Source organism: Neoarius graeffei, chromosome 4, assembly GCF_027579695.1.
Source record: "Neoarius graeffei isolate fNeoGra1 chromosome 4, fNeoGra1.pri, whole genome shotgun sequence".
In the NCBI taxonomy this organism is placed as follows: domain Eukaryota; kingdom Metazoa; phylum Chordata; class Actinopteri; order Siluriformes; family Ariidae; genus Neoarius; species Neoarius graeffei.
The window spans coordinates 12,932,263-12,953,048 of NC_083572.1; the positions used below are offsets into that span (position 1 = coordinate 12,932,263).

Here is a 20,786-nt window from a genome sequence, read left to right on the forward strand (position 1 = left end):
TTGCGATCTCTCGGTGAAGTGTGACTTTCTTTCACTGTAGCATGGGTGTTGGTTTGAGCCAGATGGACTGGTTTGAGTATTTCAGAAACTGCTGATCTCCTGGGGTTTACACACACAACAGTCTGTAGAGTTTACACAGACAGAATGGTGCGAAAAACAAAAAACATCGAGTGACCGAGCGACAGTTCTGTGGGTGGAAACAAACGCCTTGTTGACGAGGTCAGAGATCAGAAAATGGCCAGATTGGTTCGTCCTTTTTTTTTTGCCAGGAAGGATATAGTAACTCATAGCAACTCTTTACAACCGTGGTGAGCAGAAAAGCATCTCAGCATGCAACAGCAGAAGACCACACTGGGTTCCAGTCCTGCAGCTGAGAACAGGAATCTTAGAATCAAGAACAAGTTCCTATTAAAGTGGCCGGTGAGTGAGTGTATGTGTATATATATTGGTTATTGTTAGCTTTGGTTTAGACTCATCTCATTATCTCTAGCCGCTTTATCCTGTCCTACAGGGTCGCAGGCAAGCTGGAGCCTATCCCAGCTGACTACGGGCGAAAGGCGGGGTACACCCTGGACAAGTCGCCAGGTCATCACAGGGCTGACACATAGACACAGACAACCATTCACACTCACATTCACACCTACGGTCAATTTAGAGTCACCAGTTAACCTAACCTGCATGTCTTTGGACTGTGGGGGAAACCGGAGCACCCGGAGGAAACCCACGCGGACACGGGGAGAACATGCAAACTCCGCACAGAAAGGCCCTCGCCCGCCACGGGACTCGAACCCAGAACCTTCTTGCTGTGAGGCGACAGCGCTAACCACTACACCACCGTGCCGCCCTGGTTTAGACTCGTCAATTAAAACTGAGTCAATTCAAGCGAAAGGTTGTAAGGATGTTCTGTTTAAGTTTTAAAAATACAAAATAAATCTTAAGTGTAACACTGCGTTGCTTGATAAATGGAAAACATTTCCGTTACCTGATGACGCCTCTTGTATTCTTGGAACAGTCTGAGACTGTCACATGACTGTCGTGAGTCTATTAATAAGTGAATAATGCATTAATACACACATTTAAGTTACGTTTGATGAAAGTAAGTTCACTTTAAGTGACTTGGATCAAGTCCTAAGTGTCTAGTACTACTAGTCGAACAATATAATGTCGCTGTGGTCAAAAAGGTTGCTAATCCTCTCAAGTTAGGAGTAAGATCACAGCTGCTTCCTCTCTGGCCTTGCCACATGCTCTGGAGCACATAGTTTGAAGTGTTCCTTAATACTAATTTAAAAACAAAAAAAGTGGGTGGGGGAGGGGAGAGTTCAGTACACTGGTTCTGATTTTTTTTTTTTTGTCTTTTATTACAAAGAAAAAAGTCATTACATTTCAGCACATACTGAGCAGAAGGATGAATTGCTGATTAGTTTTTGTCATGGAAAAATAAATCAATGCAATTAAGCCCTGACATTCAAGAAGTTCAGAACTGAATTTTAACTCATTGGGGGACAAAAAACAGTAGCCTATTATGAGTAACAGTGTAATTGCGTCATAAAATAAAATAGAAGAACCAATCATGTTCCGGAATGCAAATTTAGGCTGTACGGTATCGGGTGCTGAGCTCAAAATGATGCCTCCTTGCTTCCTTCAGCGTATGGTCCGGAAATCCATTGAAGTCTGCCATCTTTTTGGATGTATGAATTCCTCAAATAGCCTCGAAGGAATGAAGTGATGCTTCGAGATCTATTCACTGGTGGTAAGTGTGTGTGTGTGGGCAGGAGGATGTCACTTTTTTTTTTTTTTTATGTATTTTTACTTTCCAGGTGACTGAATTGAAATACGACACCATGTGAAGTACTTCACAATGAGAACATGCTAAAGGAGACGGGTCCTACAAAACCGAAAACTACAAAATTCCATATTTCGCCAGATCACTTAGTTCCATGTCGCCGTAAGCTTCCCACGGACAAATCACCGTGAAATCTGTGGACGAGAGAAACAAACCCAATATTATGTGGACATCTGATCCAGTCACATCCATATGTGGTTCTTCTTCAAACTGTTGCCACAAAGCTGGAAGCGCACAATTGTATAGACTGTCTTTGTATGCTGTAGCAATAACGGTTCCCTTCACTGTTCCAACATGACAATGCGCCTGTGCACAAAGCACGCATGGTTTACTGGAGAGCTCGCGTCCTGCGCAGAAGCCTGACCTCAACCCTGCTGAATACGTTTGGGGTGAATTGTGACAAAAGTTGAACACCAGACCTTCTCGCTGAACATTAGTGCCCCAAGTCACTAGTGTGAAATAATCCGTTCAAAAGCCTTCCCAGAAGAATGGAGGTCACTATAAAGGATCTTGAACAAAATGTTCAACAAGCATATATGGATGTAACGGTCAGGTGTCCACAAACTTTTGGCCATATAATGTATCTTAGCCTGGTTATTGCTATTACTACTTGCACATGTTTAACACAATGAGTCACAAATGTTGCATCAAAGATTTTAAGAGATCAATAAAAAGTGGTGCTTTTGCAGTACAAAAAAAAAAAAAAAGACACGAAGGCAAATTTGAGATTTGTGGTGTTTGTTTACCTGTGCCGAGACCCTCCATTCCAGGGATGTCATCTCCGAAACCCTTCTGTCCTGGCCTTGGTGCTTTGCTCTTGAAAGTCCGTATTGTCCTCTGCTTGAACCTGGGGGGTCCCTTCTTGTCTGTGGGTGTTGGGGCATCCATTGCATTCATTTCCTAATCAGAAAAATGACACTGCTGTTAAAAATACTCCAAATTAACACTGGAAATCATTATCTCAGATACGACGGCAAATATTGTTATCCCAATGGTTAATGCGCCGCGCGAAGAACCAGAAGGTGGTAATCATCAAATCCCAGTTCTGCCAACGTGCCACGTTTGGTGCGTGATCAAGTAATTCATTTGATTTGTAATTAGATTTGGGGGAAAGAAGAGTTTGGCAGGACGAACTGGAACACGCGCTCCTTCTGAGACGTGAAGCAATCTGTTGTGTGTTTTCCAGCTGTTCCTCATCCATCATCATCTATTCAGTGCCGTTTTCATTTGTCTAGTTTGTGGTTCATCTTTCCCCTTGCCTTTTGGACGTTTTAATCTCGCATTAATTTTCTCCACGCCACTTTATCAGGTCAGTTACTGCTCCTGATGAACTGGACAGTGCAATCATTTAACTGACTAGATTCCAAATGAGCCTGGCTATTTTTAAAGGCTGAGCTATTTATATAGTCATATGTTTGCATAACCTCCGACCTCAGTGTGCTAATGGATGCCACTGAGACAGGCATCTCGGATTTGCATTCTGTGCGAGCGATTTCAAAATGGATGACTTTGCTTGCTTCCAGGGGAAGTGCTAATTCAGCAATAAAGGTTCTGACGCTGTAGGGTGCTAATATCAGAGCTCTTATCGATCAGACTTTAACTGTATCCTGATTCTTCAAACAAAGCATGCTGGGTAATGGTAGTTTAGCAGTTGAAGTCCCAATTCTGACCTTTAACCTTCAGTCGCTAGGCTGTTTTTCATTTGGAATTTGTTTTGATGAGAAGCACTGTCGAACGAATGGAATTTGGGCAAGTGCAAAAGTTTGCATGCTCTTAGGACAAGATAAAGATGAACTTTAAATAAACTGAGTGTTGAGTGAGTGTGTTGTTTCACAGAGTGTGTTGTTCCTTCATAATTATAAGGACCAAAAAGGGTCAAATAAACTGCGCTAAGATAAAGACTTGGAATTATTTACCAACATCCACAATTCCTGAGACTCTTGAAAAATTTAAAGCTGTTGCCACAAGTATTCATATATAGATATATGGTTTCATTTTATATTATTGAATTATTCTAGTCTAATTGAATCAAATGTTACTTGATATATTCTATATAATAAGTGGCAAGGTAAGTAAGTTTGTTTGTTTGCTTGTCTTGAGCTAACGTCACCATTTCTTGACAGATTTTCACCAAATTTGGCAAGTAGGTCTGGGGATGACCCGGAATTTTGCAGATATAAACAAAATTCATGTACGGGCCCCAGGGAGGTCCCGGGGGCACAACATCCACCCACCCCCTTCCTCAATGCCTTTCACATTACATTTATCAACACAGTCTCCCGACGGATCTTCACTAAACTTGGCACGTAGGTACAGGAGATGGCCACAATTTGGCAGAACTCCAGAAATTCCATATGTGGGCCCCTGGGTGGTGGATGTTTTTGGATTTTTGTTTGACTTGTGTTAATATCACCATTTCTCGACAGATCTTCAACAAATATGACATGGAAGTCTGGGGGCAACCCAGAATTTTGCAAAACCCAGCCAATACCGGGTAACTTGCTAGTATAATATAATGCTGTGTATATAATGTGTGAATATAAATTTTTGTAGATAGTTTTTGTATCTAATTTTTTTTGAACTGCTAGTATACTTGTGCTGATTTAGGAGTATACTTCTCATCTCATTATCTCTAGCCGCTTTATCCTGTTCTACAGGGTCTCAGGCAAGCTGGAGCCTATCCCAGCTGACTACGGGTGAAAGGCGGGGTACACCCTGGACAAGTCGCCAGGTCATCACAGGGCTGACACATAGACACAGGCAACCATTCACACCTACGGTCAATTTAGAGTCACCAGTTAACCTAACCTGCATGTCTTTGGACCGTGGGGGAAACCGGAGCACCCGGAGGAAACCGACGCGGACACGGGGAGAACATGCAAACTCCACACAGAAAGGCCCTTGCCGGCCACGGGGCTCGAACCCGGACCTTCTTGCTGTGAGGCGACAGCGCTAACCACTACACCACCGTGCCGCCCCCAGGAGTATACTTATTAAAGATATTAATAACAATGTACAAAGCAAAAGTTCTTGATCCTGAGCCCTGGTTTACTTTCTGTCGGGTTTTTATACGTATTCTGCTTGTGTTTGGGTGGGGTTTCCTCCAACCTCACCAAAACATTTACACAGATGCACTTGTGATATGAAATTGCCTAAATTGCACTCCATAAAGCCCCCCCCCCAAACTGGCTTTCCTTTTTCCAATCCATTTGGACTGGTATTTTGTCACATAATCTGTTGACCTTCTTTTTAGGGTTTTTTTTTTTTTTTTTTTACATTTCGAAATATTTTTAAAATAGAATTATAAAATAGTTGGCTTTTTTCATTCAAAAACCATGAAGCATTTGTTTATTTTGTATAAACCGAGTACATTAGATACATCAACTCTCAAATTGTAAAATATACAATAGTGAATGAGTAAAAATTGTATTATACGGAGGATTACTCAAAAAAGTCCAATAGGGGACTTATTTCCACTGAGGTCCTCATGTGTAGTGGAAAATAAAATAACCAGGGTGTATAAAGAATTATAAAATACAACAACAATAAAAAAAAAGTTATGACTTAAAGAAACTAAACATTTATGTTAAAAAAAAAATGTCCTCCGATACATTTTCTGCCCTGTAGTTTGAAAAAAACAAACTACATAGCAAGGGTAAATATCTTGAATATAGTCAGATTTATCCAGTATTTCCTTTCGTAAGATTACAATTAATCAAATATAAGAATTTTAAGCCTATTTTTACTCATGTCACACTTTCTTATTCTATTGGCAGATAATTTAATTTTGCTTCTGTGTAGAAATAAATACCTAAGTTAGGAAAATTATATGGCAAGACTATATCAAGCTTGAAATGGAAAAAAAATTCTACGTATATATCTAGAAATAGGTTTTAGTCAACTTATTCTTGTTATATTTGATAAATTTGACAATATTGAAAATATTTTTACTTAGTAAGATATATCCCCCCATGCCTGTCCTTGTCTCGCTCTCTTCCTCTCTGCAGTCTCTTCATCAGCCAGATGAAGAGACTAAAAGAAAGCCTGAATGCTTACCTCGTTTCACAGCGGTGAGTCTTTTCAGAGGATTTGATTTCTGTTTCAGAGAGCACGTGCAGAGATGCAAAACAAAAGTGAGTTTGAATCCTCAACTATTTTTTTTTCTTCTGCAGTGTCTCATCTACTTTTCTGTCTCCCACCATCCTCTTTTATTCTCAGCTCTCTAATCCCCTGCAGCCACCCACCCACTTCTCATGATTCTTCCAGAAGTTTTCTGATCTCTTTCATTACCTGTGACATAACACTCCCCCCACACCAACTCTATGAGGGATGAAAAGATTGAGGTGTATTTTAAGGAGAGCTTACAGAAGAGAAAGCCTCTTCCTCTTTTTTTTTTTTAAGGTTTCATGGGGATGACTACACAACTTGGCTGATGTGAGATTTGCCTCGGTTAAGCAGCCAAGACTTTCTCATCATTTAATGGAAGCTGATGATCTAATGATGGTTGAGTAACATAACCTCGCCATATGTCTTTTTAGAGACGTCTCTTAGAAACCTCAATTCGCTTTGTGCTTGTTTTTCACGCACAGAACCTCACAGGAGATCTTTTTTTTTTAAACTATACTGACTCTTTCTGGAACCTTCTTTCAGGAAATACTGTACATATCCCCTATTCACAGACATGCTGGGAGTCCTGGAGCTGGCTCTGATGCTTGGAATCAGCAGATCTTTTGAAGAACTGGCTCATCAGTTGGATTTAAGAGATTACATAATCAAATGTCAGTCCATGTACTGTAAATACACATAAGAGACACACACTTGGATATGAAACGTTGAAGTCAAATGTCCACCTTGGACAGTTTGACATGATGTTTTTCCAAGCAGAAAGATTTACAATTGGAGCACTACTGTATTTGTAAGTTATAACTATCCGAAGAACTCTGAGTGTGTTTATTTTGAGTGTGCAGTGTTAAATTAAAGGTGTTAGCATTATTAGTTCCTGTTTAGTTTTTGAGCGCATAAAACGCTCATTTCTACTCAAACTATAAATTCACCATGATAGTATATCTTTTTTTTTCAACTACATTCCCATAAAGGCTCAATGTAACTCCTAAAATTAGGCGTATCAGACGCTCATTGGCCGTGCTGTGAAAATTGTCCATGCAGACGCTCATCTAAGTTTCCAAATCTGTCATTGCTTAACTCTTGAATATTTTCTATCGTAAGTACCAGGGGTTAAATTGGGCTGGGGCTGTCCGGGGCTGAGCCCCGGCACATAAGCTTGGAGTGGATGGCATATGATCACGCACACATCAAAAGCAACAAACCCTTTTCACGATTTTCAGTTCTGAATAATTAAATATCGTTTTATTAATCAATAAACCCATGACTTTTATGAGATAGATCATAGTTTTCCTGATAACAAGACGACCTGTCAAAGCTATTTAGAACAGAACTTGCGATCAGAGATTCTGGTTTCTGGAACACTGCGTGGGTTGCCAATTCTGCTTTTTATAAGCGACTTTGGGGTTTCTTTTTTTGTGAGCTCGCTTTAAAAAAAAAAATCAGAAGTGGTTTGCGGGTTTTTGGGCTTGTTTCAGCGTTGTGACTTGTTTATAATTTTCTCCGTACACTGTCTCCCCTTTTACCTGCATACGATCCTAATCCATCAGAGGTGCTTGAACGAACTGTCTGTGCATTTGTGAGTTCAATTTCCATAGTCCATTATGTATTCAATTATTTATTTGGCATGTGGTGCTTTTTGTATTGTCTAGAACATACATAAGATGAGCATATTATAGCAGCAAAATAGAAGCACAATCATTTGAATGCAGCAAAACTTTTGCTGCATTCAAATGATTGTGCTTCTATTTTGCTGCTATAATATGCTCATCTTGTGTATGTTCTAGACAATGCAAAAAGCACCACATGCCAAATAAATAATTGAATACATAATAATAACAATAATAATAAATGCTTCCAATGTTATAGTGTTGTTTGTATTTGGTTGCATTCACTGCATGAATATATTTGATTGACAATTTTACTGACAGTGTTTTGGCATATTTAACATTTATCCTCCAAAATAAATCAACTGTTTTGGTTTAAGATTGTGCAAGCCTTCAAATTTTCTCACTGAACATTTCTCCTTCACATTTTTCACCTGTAGGCATGTGACAAGATTTAACATGATATTGCTCAACCTACCTCTGTAAAGTCAGCTAACAACTTATTAAAATGCACCAGAATTCAGCAAATAACATGTATGATGATAATAAACTCCTGGGGGAGGACCCCCAGACCCCCCACTAATCATTTCCTTTAAACCAATGTACAACAACCTGTACAATCTGTTACATTGGCCAACCAATCTACATTCAAACTGCCATAATGTGTAGGGGGGCACTACAAGACACACATAGGCCTACAACACACAGATAAGGTGTATATCTCTGTGCAATATGATATGGTTATCAAATTAGAGGGTTATTTTCCAAAAAGTATATTGGGGCAGGGCGGCAGGGGCAGGGGCGGGTACGAGGCAGAGCCCCCCCACATAACCAATCCCAATTTAACCCCTGGTGAGTACTATCATTAAAAAGCTTATAATATCTGCTTTCAAAAGAAATCTATCTTGTTAAGATCTGTTCAGTGCTTTGGGAGTAACAGCAGGTTGAAGTTGGTACAATAGAGTAAAAACTCTGCTCGCATGACGTCGGGAAACTGCCAGTGCTTTTCTTTTTGAGTCACGGGAAAGCGGTCAGGTTCTCTCTCTCTCTCTCTTTTCTGATTGGTTTCCAAATTGATTACTCATGAGAATCAATAGGGATGTTCTCTCACTGTTTCTGATGAAGTATTTAGCAAAATTTTCCATCAGCAAGTTTTGATATGCTTCACGGGAGACTTTGAAGTGAGTTTTCATAGCTTTACCTACTTATTTTTTCAACTCGAACTGATTTCATGTAAATAAATAACTATTTTGGAATAAAACTAGTTGTTTTGATGAAAAATATTGAGATGTTAGTGGTCAGAATGATATAAAAAAAACAGAAGTCAGAAACACGAATGTCAATTTCAATTCAATTAATGTGAGTTGTTTATTGGATGTGGCTCAGACAGTTTTTCGAGGTTCGCCTTGAAAGCTGTGAATATTAATCGAAATAATCATTTATATTCTTTCATATAAACACTAGTAGGTCCTACTTAGAAATACAAAGGCCTACAGAGCACAAAGAGGGTATTAGAAATAATCTTTTATTGCTTTTTTAATTTTGATGGAGAATGGTAGATGTGAATGACATTTAGTGCTTATTTATGCAGATTTTATAATTAACATTGATTTCTCCTTCTTTGTGATGTATAAATGAGAATTAAGATCAGCTTTATATTGCACAAATAAAGCCGTTTGGTGAAACTTTGAAGAAGAGTGTACCGATTTTAACATTTTACCCAATTTGTCATGGTCCTACCTGTGGGCTTCTCTCTTCAGTTCTCCCAAGCTTCTTTGTCAGATCGTCTGCAACTCAGCGTGATAACCTGCTCTGTGTTCCTACTACTCTGAGTCCTGAAGATATTCTGTTCTGTCTGACTCTGTCTGCTCTCCAGCCCCGGTAACCTGATCTGCCTTCTGTCCTGTCGACTCTGCCCCTTGCCTGCCTCTCCTGTACCTTCGCCTGATGTCCTGCTGCTCGCCTGCCTCTCCATCTGCCTGGTGTGAGCAGCCCTGCCTGGAGCCCTACTCTTCTGCCCTGGTAACCTGACCCTGCATTTCTGTCCCCTTTCTTGCTACCTGATTTGTGACTCTGTGTTCCAGCCTGCTCTCTATCTCCTGCCTGCTGAGGGACTGCTTGCTGGGAGACTGTCTGAAACCCAAGAGCTGTCAGCCTACAGCCACACCTCTCTGACTTCGCCTGATCCCGTCTGATCTCAGAAGCTAAGCGGGGTCGGGCCCGGTCAGTACTTGGATGGGAGACTTCAGACGTCACCACCACGCTCCCACCAGCCATCCCTGCCTCTCAGTCCTCCTGCCACTGAACTTCACACACACACACACATTCTCCCAACTCCCTTTTCCCCTGTTATTAATAAACTGTGGTTCAAGTGCATTTGATCTCCTCTCCTGTCTGGTCTTTGACAGAACGATCTGACCTGACATGGAGTCAGCGCCCGAACCCTCTGCCCTAGACCGGCTGCAGCGCACCGAAGGAGATGTCAGTCGGATGTCTGCCGACATTGCAGCCCTGATCCAGCTTGGTCATCAGCAGCAGCAACAGCTCCAGCAACAACGACTGGACCAAGCACTCCAGCTGCTCACTGCCCTAGCACCCCCTGCTCCTCCGAGTCAACCACCGCCGCCCCTCGTTGCATCAGCCCCGGTCATACCCGCCGCTGACGTGCCAGCTCCGGGAGGTGCTCCTGCTGCACTCGATGCCCCGGAACCCAAGGTCGGCAGTCCGGAGCGTTTTGACAGTGACCCCTCCCAAGTCCGTGCTTTCCTGACCAGCTGCCGGTTGCTGTTCAACCTGCAGCCCAGAACCTTCGTGTCGGAGGCGGCGAAGGTGGCCTTCGTCATCACTCATCTGACTGGCCGCACCCGCCTGTGGGGGACTGCTGAGTATGAACGCCGGACACCGGCGTGTGCCTCCTTCTCCCTGTTTGCAGTGGAGATGACTAAGGTCTTCGACCTGGGCTCGTCGTCAGTAGAGGCATCCGGAGGACTGATGAGTATTCGCCAAGGCAGACGAACAGTGGCTGACTACTCGATCGATTTCCGGACCTTGGCCCGGCGCAGCAAGTGGAACATGCAGGCGCTGGTGGACGCCTTTCTGCACAGCCTGGCCGACTACATGAAGGACGAATTGGTCTCGTACGAACAACCATCGACACTCGATGAGGCCATTGCCCTGGCCGTCCGCATTGACCGCCGGGTCCAGACCCGTCAACGAGAGAGGGCCCGCCAGACTCAGCCAGTCACCAGCGCACGGAGTAACCCAGCCCCTTCTATGTCTCCTGCTGTTTCTCCGCCGAGCCTTCTGGACCAGTCAGAGCTCATGGAGATCGGCCGTGCTTCCCTCAGCCCGGCAGAGCGCCAGCGTCGGATCACCTCCAATCTGTGCCTGTACTGTGGGGGTAACGGTCACCGTGCTGCCTCTTGCCCAGTAAAAGCCCGAGCTCACCGGACACAGGAGGGGCCCGGCTGAGCTCAATGACCATCCATTCCTCCACCAGCCAGAAACCTATGCTCCAAGTTTGTCTTCGTCTGTCAGATTCCACCCACACCCTGGCCGCCCTGGTTGACTCTGGCGCCGAGGCTAACATCACACTGAGCTTGCGTACCAGTTGGGTCTGCAAAGCCATCACTTATCCTCTCCCGTTCCAGCCAGGGCGCTGGATGGCCATCTCCTTGGCACCGTCACCCGCCTCACTGCCCCTGTTCCAATGACTCTGTCAGGCAACCACCACGAAACCATCCAGTTTCACCTGCTCCGTTCTCCCGGCCAACCTCTCATCCTGGGCTATCCATGGCTCCGCCAGCACAGTCCTCACCTTGACTGGGCCACTGGAGCGATAAGAGAATGGGGCAAGGACTGCCACCGGACCTGCTTACGAGCCGCCACTCTACACCCCCGTACTCCACCTGCCAGCTCAGCCCCCGACCTCACTAATGTCCCAGTGTGTTATCACAGACTTCGGGAGGTATTCAGCAAAGCCAAGGCCACTTCCTTGCCTCCTCACCGGCCCTACGACTGCGCCATTGATCTCCTCCCAGGCACTGCACCACCCAAGGGCCATCTCTACTCTCTGTCCGCCCCGGAAAGGAAGGCAATGGAGGACTACATCAGTGACTCTCTGGCTGCCGGCCTCATCCGTCCATCCTCCTCTCCCGCCGGCGCTGGGTTCTTCTTCGTGGGAAAGAAGGATGGATCCCTGCACCCCTGCATCGATTACAGGGGTCTCAACAACATCACCATCAAGAACCGATACCCTCTCCCACTGCTCACCTCCGCCTTTGAGCTGCTCCAGGGAGCCACGGTCTTCACCAAACTCAATCTCCGGAATGCCTACCACCTGGTTCGGATAAGGGAGGGAGACGAGTGGAAGACCGCATTCAACACCCCCACCGGTCATTATGAATACCGGGTGATGCCGTTTGGCCTTACCAACGCACCAGCGGTATTCCAGGCTCTGGTGAATGATGTCCTGCGAGATATGTTGAACAAGTTTGTGTTCGTTTTCCTCGACGACATCCTTATCTTCTCCCAAACCCTGTCCGAACACACCCAGCATGTCCAGCAAGTGCTCCGTCGTCTCCTTAAAAACTCCCTCTTCGTCAAGGCGGAGAAGTGTGTGTTTCATGCCAAGTCTGTGGGGTTCCTGGGGTACATCGTGGCAGAGGGGAGCATCCAGATGGACCCTGCCAAAGTCTCAGCAGTGACTTCATGGCCAGTACCAGAGAGCAGGAAGAAGCTTCAGCAGTTCCTAGGCTTCGCAAATTTCTACAGGAGATTCATTCGTAATTACAGCACCATTGCGTCACCCCTCACCGCCTTGACCAGCACCAAACAGCCCTTCGCCTGGACTCTGGCTGCCAACGAAGCCTTTGCCACCCTCAAGGCTCGGTTCACCACTGCTCCCGTCCTCCGGATGCCAGATGCGGAGCGGCAATTCATTGTAGAGGTGGACGCCTCGGATGTGGGAATCAGGGCAGTGCTCTCACAGAGGTCAGCGGATGACAACAAACTCCACCCCTGTGCGTTCTTCTCCCGCCGGCTATCGCTGGCCGAACGCAATTACGACATAGGCAACCGGGAACTGCTGGCGGTCAGGCTCACCCTGGAGGAATGGCGTCACTGGCTGGAGGGGTGCGTAGTCCCATTCCTGGTCTGGACAGACCATAAGAATCTGGAATACATCTGCACCGCCAAACGACTCAACCCCAGACAGGCCCGCTGGGCTCTCTTTTTCACCAGATTCAATTTCACCCTTTCGTACCAGCCCGGATCTCGCAACACCAAGCCTGACGCACTCTCCCGCCAGTTCCAGAAGGATGATGCCCCCTCCAAGGATCCGGCTCCCATCCTACCTGACCCCTGTATCGTTGCTGCTCTGACCTGGGACATCGAAGAACGAGTGCAGGAAGCCCTCCGTGACCAACCCAGCCCCAGTGCATGCCCTGCTAGTCGCCTCTTTGTTCCTTAAGACCTGCGATCCCAGGTTATACGATGGGGACACGATTCCCGTCTAGCCTGCCGCCCTGGTTCCACTCGCACCTACCACCTGCTTGCCCAACGGTTCTGGTGGCCTACTATGAGCAGGGATGTGCGAGACTTCGTCCGAGCCTGCCCTACCTGTAATCAAAATAAGTCCACCAGCCGGCCTCCTGCCGGTTTGCTCCAGCCTCTGCCCGTGCAAATGCGACCCTGGTCCCACATTTCCCTGGATTTTGTTACGGGTCTGCCCCCTTCTAACGGGATGACGGTCATACTCACCATCGTGGACCGCTTTAGCAAGATGGCACACTTTGTTCCCCTCCCAAAACTACCGTCGGCCAAAGAGACCGCCCAGATCGTCCTGCAGCATGTTTTCCGCATCCATGGGCTGCCCAAGGACATCGTTTCGGACCGGGGGCCACAATTTGCCTCCTCTTTCTGGAAGGAGTTCTGTCACCTACTCGGGGCCACCGCCAGCCTCACCTCCGGATTCCGACCCCAGTCCAACAGCCAGTCAGAGCGGACTAACCAGGAGTTGGAGAAGGCACTTCGGTGCATGGCGTCACACAACCCTAGGGCCTGGTGCGAGCACCTGCTGTGGGTGGAATACTCTCACAACTCCCTCACCAGCTCAGCCACTGGGCTGTCCCCATTCCACTGCGTGTATGGCTACCAACCCTCCCTGTTCCCCAGCCAGGAGGGAGAGGTCACCTGCCCGGCCGCCCTCACCTATGCACGCCGATGCCGCCGCACCTGGTCTCAAGCCCGCGCTGCACTCCTCAAGTCAGTCACCAGCTACTCTACTGGAGCCAACTGGCGGAGGACGCCTGCGCCCACCTACCGGGTGGGCCAGAAGGTGTGGTTATCAGCCAAGGACCTGCCCCTCCAGGTGGAGTCTCATAAGCTGGCACCTCGGTTCATCAGACCATTCCCGATCCAGAGGATAATCAGCCAGTCTGCTGTCCGGCTCCGACTGCCCAAGTCAATGAGAGTGCACCCCACCTTCCACGTCTCTAAGATTAAGCCAGTGCACAAAAGCCCGCTGGTCCCAGCTGCACCTTCTCCTCCTCGTCTCATCCATGGTGGCCCGGTCTACTCCGTCCGGCGACTGCTGAAGTCACGGCGCAGGGGCAGGGGCCTCCAATACCTGGTGGATTGGGAGGGCTATGGTCCTGAGGAGAGGATGTGGGTCCCTGCTGGGAGAATCGTAGACCGTACCCTCATCAGCACCTTTCATCGCCTGCATCCGGACCAGCCGGCCAACCAAAGGGTCCTTATCGGAATGACGATGCGCCAACCACTACTGTCCCCGAGTCCGATTCTGAACCAGATCCTGAGGCCTTGGACACTGACCGGTCAGAGGAGTTCTGACCCTCCACCGGTATTCCCCCTCCTCCCGCCCGTCTTTGCGGATCTGTGACTAGGGACTTCTGGAGCCATCCCTTGAGGGGGGGTTCTGTCATGGTCCTACCTGTGGGCTTCTCTCTTCAGTTCTCCCAAGCTTCTTTGTCAGATCGTCTGCAACTCTCAGCATGATAACCTGCTCTATGTTCCTACTACTCTGACTCCTGAAGATATTCTGTTCCGTCTGACTCTGTCTGCTCTCCAGCCCCGGTAACCTGATCTGCCTTCTGTCCTGTCGACTCTGCCTCTTGCCTGCCTCTCCTGTACCTTCGCCTGATCTCCAGCTCGCCCAGCCCTGCTGCTCGCCTGCCTCTCCATCTGCCTGGTGTGAGCAGCCCTGCCTGGAGCCCTACTCTTCTGCCCTGGTAACCTGACCCTGCATTTCTGTCCCCTTTCTTGCTACCTGATTTGTGACTCTGTGTTCCAGCCTGCTCTCTATCTCCTGCCTGCTGAGGGACTGCTTGCTGGGAGACTGTCTGAAACCCAAGAGCTGTCAGCCTACAGCCACACCTCTCTGACTTCGCCTGATCCCGTCTGATCTCAGAAGCTAAGCAGGGTTGGGCCTGGTCAGTACTTGGATGGGAGACTTCAGACGTCACCACCACGCTCCCACCAGCCATCCCTGCCTCTCAGTCCTCCTGCCACTGAACTTCACACACACACATTCTCCCAACTCCCTTTTCCCCTGTTATTAATAAACTGTGGTTCGAGTGCATTTGATCTCCTCTCCTGTCTGGTCTTTGACACAGTTAGCATAATTAATATGAATTACATACTAATTTGCATAATTTTGAACTAATTTTTTAAACTTTGTATTCAGTATACAACCATCTATGGTGCTTGCCAATTTCCATGTAAATATCTTGAAAAATAAAAAAGTTAAATAAAAAGTAAAATAAGAAAAAAAAAACATTTGACCTCATTTGCTAATGAGGCCCATTTTGGACCATGTAATCCTCATACATAATATTACAGCAGTTTTCGAAAAATTAAGCCGTTTTTTTCAATCTTTGATTTGTAATATCTCAAGAACGGATAAACATTTTAATTCTGTAAAAAGTAATGATGTTCAGCATACAATTCTGATTTCAATGAAAGCAGTTTCAAGCAATTTGGACTGAATTTGAATTTTCACCTGATCTGCCGACTAAACCAGAAGGTTTCCCTTTTAGAAAATGGAAATGCTCCAATTCGAAACCTAGAACCATTAATCATCCGATGGATCCTTATGGAACCATTTAGGTATCATTTTCAAACCTCTTCACATCGATTGCATCTTATTTTAAAGATGGCGGTCATGACAAAAACATTGGTTTGTCATGGACCTGATTTCAATGGTGCTTGGGTTCCACACCAAGATCTCCAGAACCAGTACCAACAGTGCCCTCATCTTACAAATGACTGTATGGTGTACACTGGAATCTTTACACTGGAAAAAAGTTCCAACTAGCATCTTCGGAGGCTCTTCAATTTCAATGTAAACATAACGGATTGTTACCCTAACAGGAATGGTTCCTTATAGAACAAAGAGTGATTGTGGACCTGTGAAAACTGGGAAGAACTCTGGGCACAGCTTGTGCATGGGTTCTGTATTCGATGTGCACTCGACCCCCAAAGAATCTTGATTACAGGCTGTTATATAGGAGTAGAAAGGATTTGTGGAGGCAGTGGGTGTGGAAACTATACCACCAGTGGAGAAGGTAAATACAACCCCGATTCCAAAAAAGTTGGGACAAAGTACAAGTTGTAAATAAAAACAGAATGCAATAATTTACAAATCTCAAACTGATATTGTATTCACAGTAGAATATAAACATATCAAATATCGAAAGTGAGACATTTTGAAATTTCATGCCAAATATTGGCTCATTTGAAATTTCATGACAGCAACACATCTCAAAAAAGTTGAGACAGGGGCAATAAGAGGCTGGAAAAGTTAAAGGTACAAAAAAGGAACAGCTGGAGGACCAAATTGCAACTCATTAGGTCAATTGGCAATAGGTCATTAACATGACTGGGTATAAAAAGAGCATCTTGGAGTGGCAGCGGCTCTCAGAAGTAAAGATGGGAAGAGGATCACCAATCCCCCTAATTCTGCGCCGACAAATAGTGGAGCGATATCAGAAAGGAGTTCGACAGTGTAAAATTGCAAAGAGTTTGAACATATCATCTAGAGTGCATAATATCATCAAAAGATTCAGAGAATCTGGAAGAATCTCTGTGCTAAGGGTCAAGGCCGGAAAACCATACCGGGTGCCCGTGATCTTCGAGCCCTTAGACGGCACTGCATCACATACAGGCATGCTTCTGTATTGGAAATCACAAAATGGGCTCAGGAATATTTCCAGAGAACATTATCTGTGAACACAATTCACCGTGCCATCCGCCGTTGCCAGCTAAAACTCTATAGTTCAAAGAAGAAGCCGTATCTAAACACGATCCAGAAGTGCAGACGTCTTCTCTGGGCCAAGGCTCATTTAAAATGGACTGTGGCAAAGTGGAAAACTGTTCTGTGGTCAGACGAATCAAAATTTGAAGTTCTTTATGGAAATCAGGGACACCGTGTCATTCGGACTAAAGAGGAGAAGGATGACCCAAGTTGTTATCAGCGCTCAGTTCAGAAGCCTGCACCTCTGATGGTATGGGGTTGCATTAGTGCGTGTGGCATGGGCAGCTTACACATCTGGAAAGACACCATCAATGCTGAAAGGTACAGTAGGGCAAAAAAGTATTTAGTCAGTCACCAATTGTGCAAGTTCTCCCACTTAAAAAGATGAGAGAGGCCTGTAATTTTCATCATAGGTACACTTCAACTATGAGAGACAGAATGAGAAAAAAAATTCAGAAAATCACATTGTCTGATTTTTAAAGAATTTATTTGCAAATTATGGTGGAAAATAAGTATTTGGTCAATAACAAAAGTTCATCTCAATACTTTGTTATATACCCTTTGTTGGCAATGACAGAGGTCAAATGTTTTCTGTAAGTCTTCACAAGGTTTTCACACACTGTTGCTGGTATTTTGGCCCATTCCTCCATGCAGATCTCCTCTAGAGCAGTGATGTTTTGGGACTTTCAACTCCCTCCAAAGATTTTCTATGGGGTTGAGATCTGGAGTCTGGCTAGACCACTCCAGGACCTTGAAATGCTTCTTACGAAGCCACTCCTTCGTTGCCCGGGCGGTGTGTTTGGGATCATTGTCATGCTGAAAGACCCAGCCACGTTTCATCTTCAATGCCCTTGCTGATGGAAGGAGGTTTTCACTCAAAATCTCACGATACATGGCCCCATTCATTCTTTCCTTTACACGGATCAGTCGTCCTGGTCCCTTTGCAGAAAAATAGCCCCAAAGCATGATGTTTCCACCCCCATGCTTCACAGTAGGTATGGTGTTCTCTGGATGCAACTCAGCATTCTTTCTCCTCCAAACACGACAAGTTGAGTTTTTACCAAAAAGTTCTACTTTGGTTTCATCTGACCATATGACATTCTCCCAATCCTCTTCTGGATCATCCAAATGCTCTCTAGCAAACTTCAGACGGGCCTGGACATGTACTGGCTTAAGCAGGGGGAAACGTCTGGCACTGCAGGATTTGAGTCCCTGGCAGCGTAGTGTGTTACTGATGGTAGCCTTTGTTACTTTGGTCCCAGCTCTCTGCAGGTCATTCACTAGGTCCCCCCGTGTGGTTCTGGGATTTTTGCTCACCGTTCTTGTGATCATTTTGACCCCACGGGGTGAGATCTTGCGTGGAGCCCCAGATCGAGGGAGATTATCAGTGGTCTTGTATGTCTTCCATTTTCTAATAATTGCTCCCACAGTTGATTTCTTCACACCAAGCTGCTTACCTATTGCAGATTCAGTCTTCCCAGCCTGGTGCAGGTCTACAATTTTGTTTCTGGTGTCCTTTGACAGCTCTTTGGTCTTGGCCATAGTGGAGTTTGGAGTGTGACTGTTTGAGGTTGTGGACAGGTGTCTTTTATACTGATAACGAGTTCAAACAGGTGCCATTAATACAGGTAACGAGTGGAGGACAGAGGAGCCTCTTAAAGAAGTTGTTACAGGTCTGTGAGAGCCAGAAATCTTGCTTGCTTGTAGGTGACCAAATACTTATTTTACCGAGGAATTTACCAATTAATTCATTAAAAATCCTACAATGTGATTTCCTGGATTCTTTCCCCCCATTCTGTCTCTCATAGTTGAAGTGTACCTATGATGAAAATTACAGGCCTCTCTCATCTTTTTAAGTGGGAGAACTTGCACAATTGGTGGCTGACTAAATACTTTTTTGCCCCACTGTATATCCAGGTTCTAGAGCAACATATGCTCCCATCCAGACGACGTCTCTTTCAGGGAAGACCTTGCGTTTTCCAACATGACAATGCCAAACCACATACTGCATCAATTACAGCATCATGGCTGCATAGAAGAAGGGTCCGGGTACTGAACTGGCCAGCCTGCAGTCCAGATCTTTCACCCATAGAAAACATTTGGCGCATCATAAAATGGAAGATATGACAAAAAAGACCTAAGACAGTTGAGCAACTAGAATCCTACATTAAACAAGAATGGGTGAACAGTCCTATCTCTAAACTTGAGCAACTTGTCTCCTCAGTCCCCAGACGTTTACAGACTGTTGTAAAGAGAAAAGGGGATGTCTCACAGTGGTAAACATGGCCTTGTCCCAACTTTTTTGAGATGTGTTGTCATGAAATTTAAAATCACCTAATTTCTCTTTAAATGATGCATTTTCTCAGTTTAAACATTTGATATGTCATCTATGTTCTATTCTGAATAAAATATGGAATTTTGAAACTTCCACATCATTGCATTCCATTTTTATTTACAATTTGTACTTTTGTCTACTTTTTTGGAATCGGGGTTGTAGAAAGAAGTTGAAGGTATGGTCCTTGGTTATTTCATAACTCCATTTTAAATTGGGGTGGCCATGTCTGGATTGTGAGTAGATGGGTATATGGGATGGGATTGGATTCTATTCACCACACACCACTTGATAATGTGGGAAGATAATCGTTCAAGCCTAGAATGAGGGCAACTCAGGGGGCAAACCAGCCTCGAAATGGGTCTGATTATCTGAAGGTAGTGCGAGATTTTTGTGTAATCCCAACCTTAAGATATTTTGATGATGAGGGATTCAGTGTAGCAGTGACCTGTATGGGTGATAAATGACCCTGGTGCTAGATTTCACCTCTGTGGTCATGGTATTCTCAGAACAAATGAGTTTTGTTCTCAGCTCTGAGACAGTTTTGTGGTTTATTTACCAAGTAGCTCTGATCTTTGGTGTCTTACAGCAAATCCTTTCTATTCTTAATTTCACATGGAGTTCCCATCAGACTTTGTTGTTCTTGTTGTGGTTTGTCCTCACTAATGTCCTTAAATAATTATCATAATCTTCTGTGGAAGGATTAGCCAGCTAAATCTGGCTCGTGTTGTGCTTTTTTGCTCTATATTTATACCTCGGTACAGCCCAAGCGTGCTGCACCCTTAATTAACCTGAAGTCCTAGACACACTTAGAATGAAAACGCACAGTAGGAGATTGTCTGTTTGATGGGATAATATGGGGTAACTGCTGAATATGAGGGGCAGGACACTGGAACAGTTAGACAAGTCAAATCAAGTGAAGGTTATTTATAAAAAACAAAATTACAAGGATGTCTTGGTGTGTTTTAGAGACTCTAAATAATAAAGAAAGTCTCAGCCTTAGACCCCCTACAAAGATGAGGAATGAAAAAAAAAATCGAAACAAAGACACCTTGAAAGGGTCATTTTAAGAACAGGCCCTCCTCTCTCTATTTGGGCATGCACAATGCCATATCATTTTTTTCCCCCTTCCAAAGCATATTATTATAAGATAATAATCCCATGAGACACCAATAACACGAACAACTATAAACAACATATTAAACATGGTCCTATATTCCCTGTGTGTCATGTAATTTTCACTCTATTGTCTGCTTATCAGTTCCACCTTCTTTCTGTATTGGAACAGAGTTCTGGTCAAGATGCCTGACAAATGCAAGGTTTAGGTTTTGGATTTGATGCAAATCTCATTGTGATGAAATCCACAGATTGAAAATGTAGTATTTGGTCATCTATTTGACCCCCCCCCCCCCCCAAAAAAAAAAAAAAAAAAACTGCCTTGCTCAAAGGCACTTCAGCCCAAGGCCGCCCCACGTTAACCTAACTGCTTGTCTTTGAACTGTGGGGGAAACCCACACAGATACGGGGAGAACATGCAAACTCCACACAGAAAGACGGGGGGTCAGCCGTTGCCTTTCTTGAAGAATACCATCAAAATAACATCATGGA

At 45.0% G+C, this 20,786-nt stretch overlaps 1 protein-coding gene across 1 annotated transcript; it reads right to left on the minus strand.

The window, feature by feature from the left end:
• Positions 1 to 1,381: 1,381 nt before the first annotated feature.
• On the minus strand, positions 1,382 to 3,196 carry LOC132884298 (retinal cone rhodopsin-sensitive cGMP 3',5'-cyclic phosphodiesterase subunit gamma-like). The gene is made up of 3 exons (XM_060918130.1): positions 2,978 to 3,196; positions 2,590 to 2,743; positions 1,382 to 1,977 (listed from the first exon to the last, which is right to left on the minus strand). Exons 1-3 carry the CDS (start codon positions 3,038 to 3,040, stop codon positions 1,901 to 1,903), a joined length of 294 nt encoding a protein of 97 aa, XP_060774113.1. The 5' UTR covers positions 3,041 to 3,196; the 3' UTR covers positions 1,382 to 1,900.
• Between the last annotated feature and the right edge of the window lie 17,590 nt (positions 3,197 to 20,786).

Excerpts from the sequence above, each read along its gene's own strand:
- LOC132884298 (XM_060918130.1), bottom strand. The coding sequence starts at position 3,040 with ATGAGGAACAGCTGGAAAACACACAACAGATTGCTTCACGTCTCAGAA. Across the intron at positions 2,744-2,977 it reads CAGAAGGAGCGCGTGTTCCA|GAAATGAATGCAATGGATGC; the intron begins GTTCGTCCTGCC and ends TTTTCTGATTAG. Across the intron at positions 1,978-2,589 it reads AATGGAGGGTCTCGGCACAG|ATTTCACGGTGATTTGTCCG; the intron begins GTAAACAAACAC and ends TCTCGTCCACAG.